General features: G+C 51.8%; 1 protein-coding gene across 1 annotated transcript; it reads right to left on the bottom strand.

Moving 5' to 3' along the window:
• Positions 1-3,591: 3,591 nt before the first annotated feature.
• LOC115357251 (vegetative cell wall protein gp1-like) lies at positions 3,592-4,523 on the bottom strand. The gene is made up of 2 exons (XM_030048670.1): positions 3,842-4,523; positions 3,592-3,726 (listed from the first exon to the last, which is right to left on the bottom strand). Exons 1-2 carry the CDS (start codon positions 4,367-4,369, stop codon positions 3,592-3,594), a joined length of 663 nt encoding a protein of 220 aa, XP_029904530.1. The 5' UTR covers positions 4,370-4,523.
• Positions 4,524-4,854: the final 331 nt, after the last annotated feature.

Raw genomic sequence — 4,854 nt, 5'->3', positions numbered from 1 at the left:
AGGTGTGCGGTGCAGCTGACTGCAACATCTGTAATCTGCCCCCTTGCCACCGGCTCCGGCTCACGCTCTCCTCTCCGAACTCTGACCGACACACATGTGACGGCCATACGGCGAGGAGGCGATGAGTCCTCGGAGAGCAAGCGCGGCGGCAGCTTTTTGGCATACCGGGGCATAAATTAGCCTTCTCTCCTGCGAGTCGGCGAGCGCCGTCCCCCGGGGTTTCCCTCGGAGTCCCGGCTCGACCACATGGCGCTCAGACAGAGGAGTGTTGAGCGGTCCATCTTCACAGCCCTACCACACACTGCGCTTCCTGTCCCACCAGCCCGCACCCCGCCCTCCTCCACCTCCACCTCCACCTCCACCTCTCCCCTTAACCTCAGAGGAAGTCCCCCTTTCCTGAAGCCATCACTCTCGGCACCCTCGGGTCAGGACTAAAATGTGACTTATGGGCTCAGACAGGGACAGGCGCTGCGGCGTGTGTTTGTGCAGCGGCTAAGAGCAACACATATGGCCGAGCGGTGTGTGAGGCGGTGGTTAGCAGTGTGTGTGTGTGTGTGTGTTGGAGGGGGTGTGAGGGGGAGCCCGTGTGTTTTCTCTACCTCCCCTCTGATTGAAGAAAGTCTACATTTGTCCCCGTTTTTCCCTCCTGCAGTTCACCTCAGCCGTTTGACCTCCCCTCCGCCGGCCGACGGCGTTTTGGTTCTGATCTTCTCGCCGCCCTGGAGCCACCGGGACCGCCGCCGCCGCCGTCCCGGTCCAGGCTCCCGACATCACATAACCAGCACTGACTGACGCTGGCGGTCATATCACTTCGCTTTGCCTCAAACTGCTTCAACTCATCTGCTATAAGAATCAATTAATTAGTTAATTAATTTTTCATTTTTGTATATTAAATAACACAGAATTACAGCCACATCACACACAGACTTACTTAGAATAATGATAGAAATTTAAAACACTAACAAACAACAAAGCCAGTGTTTGTTTAAAAGAAAAAATGTTGTGATTTGAGCAGAAGGTAGATGGTGAAACTGTAACCTCTGAACATATTTACCCTTTGATCTATCACGGTGAAGGCAGAGCAGCTTCAGTTCCACCATCTAACTTCTCCTCAAACCATAATATTTGTCTTTAAAAAAAAAAATCCCAGGACATCTACAGTGGTCCCTCGTTTATCGCGGGAGTTACGTTCTAAAAATAACCCGCAATAGGCGAAATCTGCGAAGTAGTCAGCTTTATTTTGTACAATTATTACAGATGTTTTAAGGCTGGAAAATCCCTCACTACACACTTTTCTCAGACAGGCATTAACTTTTTCTCACTTTTCTCTCTTGTTTAAACTCTCAAAGTTCAAACCTTTGTAGAAAAATAAGTCCAGTAAAAAAAAAAAAAAAGCATGCAAAATTGCACTACAAAAAAATCCGCGAAACTGCGAGGCCGCGAAAGGTGAACCGCGTTATAGCGAGGGACAACTGTATTTCAAATCCACATGATCCGCTGTGCAAATAAAAACAGCTTCAGAGCTGCTGTGAGGTTTATTTTTCCACTTTGATGGAGCCAGGCTAACGACTCCCATAGACTTCAAGTCTTTATGCTAAGCTAACAGGAAACGGGACTGAACCGGTGGACGTACAGAGGTGGAAATGGTGTCCAACATCTGGTCTCAGGCTGGGTGTTCGGCCCAAAACAGTGGAGTATTCCTTTAACTCTTCTGGAGTTGATAGTGCAACACTGAAAACCTAATATATGTCATCGAGTCAAAGTATTTCACCTTTTCTTTCTTTTTTTTCATTTTGTTTTCTGACATCTCCAAGTCAAAAGGACGGGAACCGAGGTGTGAGGTGTTATTACACTGCAAAAACTCAAAATCTTACCAAGATTATTTGTCTTATTTCAAGTCAAAAATGTCTTATTCCTAGTCAAAATATCTCATTACACTTAAAATAAGACATGATCACCTCAGAAGTAACTTGTTTTTAGACAATTGTCTCTTGTTTCAAGTGAAAATTTGCTTGTTTCATTGGCAAAATTTGTTTCTTGTTTCTAGCTAATTTTCACTTATTTCAAGTGAATTTTCACTTTTTCCACTGGCAAATTTTGCCAATGAAACAAGCAAATTTTCACTTGTTTCAAGTGAATTTTCACTTGAAACAAGTGAAAATTGTCTAAAAACAATTTACTTCTGAGGTGATCATGTCTTATTTTAAGTGTGATGAAATATTTTGACTAGTAATAAGACATTTTTGACTTGAAATAAGACAAATAATCTTGGTAAGATTTTGCGTTTTTGCAGTGTAAAGAAATGAGATGAAACACCAGGATCCCAGTTCAGTTCCAAACAGATTGTCACGGGGGAGGAAGGTGGAGGACCCAAAAGCAGGAGCCGAAGGCAAAAATGCTCAATGAGATTTAATCACTACAAAGAACACAAGGAACTAAGGCAGGGAGCAGGAAACAGAATGCAATACAGCACAGAACAGAACAGGACAATACAGCACAATGAACCAACAAGGAACAGAACTCAAGACAGGACTTAAATACACAAGAACTAATGATCAAACAAGACACACCTGGGGAAGGGGCTGGAGCACAAGACAGGAGAACACAGAGGATAGGCTGAGGTTAAACACTGGGAGGGATCAGAACAATCAGGGATAATTGACAGACGCAGGACAGGTGTGGCACAGGGAGGAGCAAACAAGACACAGCTGAAATCACTGAAAGGAACTAGGCAAAAGAAACTCAGGAAACAGATACAAGACCAATCATGACAGAAACACAAGAAACAGAACCAAACAAAACACAAGCAACACAAACCCATGACAGAACCCCCCCTCAAGGGACGGCTCCTGACGTCCCAAAAACAGTATCAGGGGCATGGGGATGGATGGCCGTCATAAGACGGGGGGAGGAGGAGGCCAAAACAGGGCTCAGAGCTGGACTCTGGTGGAAGGCCAGAGGGCAGATGACCACGGGCAGGGCGATGCTCGGGCGGACGGCCAGGGCGCGAAGAACCAAGGACGGGGCGATGCTCGGGCGGACGGCCAGGGCGCGAAGAACCAAGGACGGGGCGGTGCTCGGGCGGACGGCCAGGGCGCGAAGAACCAAGCACGGGGCGGTGCTCGGGCGGACGGCCAGGGTGCCGGGAACCAAGCACGGGGCGGTGCTCCGGCAGCCGGCCAGAGCGCTGGCGGCCAAGGCGGAACCTCCCTGGATGGCGGCAGTGCGGGCAGCACCAGACTGCAGGCCAACCATGAAGTCCTGCAGCGTGGACTCGGGACCGCCGGGCAGCGGCAGCGTGGACTCGGGACCGCCGGGCAGCGGCAGCGTGGACTCGGGACCGCCGGGCAGCGGCAGCGTGGACTCGGGACCGCCGGGCAGCGGCAGCGTGGACTCGGGACCGCCGGGCAGCGGCAGTGTCAGTGTGGACTCGGGACCGCCGGGCAGCGGCAGCAGCGGCAACATCCACTCGGGGCCGCCGGGCAGCGGCAGCAGCGGCAACGTCCACTCGGGGCCGCCGGGCAGCGGCAACGTCCACTCGGGGAACTTGGACAGGGACTGGGGCCGGGGCAACCAGTCGGACTCTGGGAACTAGGGCAGGGACCGGGACAGCCAGTCGGGCACGGGGAACTGGTACGGGAACAGGGACTGGTGCCGGGGCAGCCGGTCCGGCTCGGGGAATTGGGACAGGAGCAGCCAGTCGAACACGGGGAACTGGGACAGGGACTGGGACCGGGTCAGCCAGTCGAACACGGGGAACTGGGACAGGGACTGGGACCGGGTCAGCCAGTCGAACTCGGGGAACTGGGACAGGGACTGGGACCGGGTCAGCCAGTCGAACTCGGGGAACTGGGCTTGCTAGACTGCTGGAGTTGGTTGCTGGGCTTGCTAGGCTGCTGAGGCTGGTGGCTGGACTTACTGGGCTGCTGAGAGTGGTGGCTGGGCTCACCAGACTGCTGGGACTGGTGGCAGGACTTGCCAGGCTGCTGGGGCTGGTAGCTGGGACTGCCGGGCTGATGGGGCTGGTAGCTGGGACTGCCAGGAAGCTGGGGCTGGTGTCGGGGTTGCGGCTAGCCTGCAAATTGCCGATACACCCGAGAAGTGCACTTGCAGGAGCAGCCGGAGCCCGGGATGCAACCATCGTCCTGACAGAGGAGGTGATCTCCGCGACCTGCTGTGAGATCTGAGTGATCGTAGCCACCAGCGTCCGGTTGCAGTCTTTGAGTTCTCTGAGTTTCTGCTTATGGAAATCCAGAAAAGTGCCTTGTCCAGTCAGGGCATGGGCCACCGGCTCCGCAAGGCTCTCAGTGCGGCCAGTTTGTTCCAAGAAAGAATATTGCTCCGCTGGGTCCTGTATTGGTCGGTTCATTCTGTCACGGGGGAGGAAGGTGGAGGACCCAAAAGCAGGAGCCGCAGGCAAAAAATGCTCAATGAAAAAAAACAAGATTTAATCACTACAAAGAACACAAGGAACTAAGGCAGGGAGCAGGAAACAGAATGCAATACAGCACAGAACAGAACAGGACAATACAGCACAATGAACCAACAAGGAACAGAACTCAAGACAGGACTTAAATACACAAGAACTAATGATAAAACAAGACACACCTGGGGAAGGGGCTGGAGCACAAGACAGGAGAACACAGAGGATAGGCTGAGGTAAAACACTGGGAGGGATCAGAACAATCAAGGATGATTAACAGACACAGGACAGGTGTGGCACAGGGAGGAGCAAACAAGACACAGCTGAAATCACTGAAAGGAACTAGGCAAAAGAAACTCAGGAAACAGATACAAGACCAATCATGACAGAAACACAAGAAACAGAACCAAACAAAACACAAGCAACACAAA

The sequence above is a fragment of the Myripristis murdjan genome, chromosome 3 (assembly GCF_902150065.1).
Source record: "Myripristis murdjan chromosome 3, fMyrMur1.1, whole genome shotgun sequence".
NCBI classification, from domain to species: Eukaryota; Metazoa; Chordata; class Actinopteri; order Holocentriformes; family Holocentridae; genus Myripristis; species Myripristis murdjan.
The sequence above is the reverse complement of the archived record's forward strand: the minus strand, read 5'-3'. Positions and strand labels throughout refer to the sequence as shown.

Bases quoted from the DNA above. Each gene is read 5' to 3' on its own strand.
- LOC115357251 (XM_030048670.1), bottom strand. From the start codon at position 4,369: ATGAACCGACCAATACAGGACCCAGCGGAGCAATATTCTTTCTTGGAA. The intron at 3,727-3,841 runs GTTCGACTGGCT...ACCCGGTCCCAG, and splicing joins TAGCAAGCCCAGTTCCCCGA to TCCCTGTCCCAGTTCCCCGT.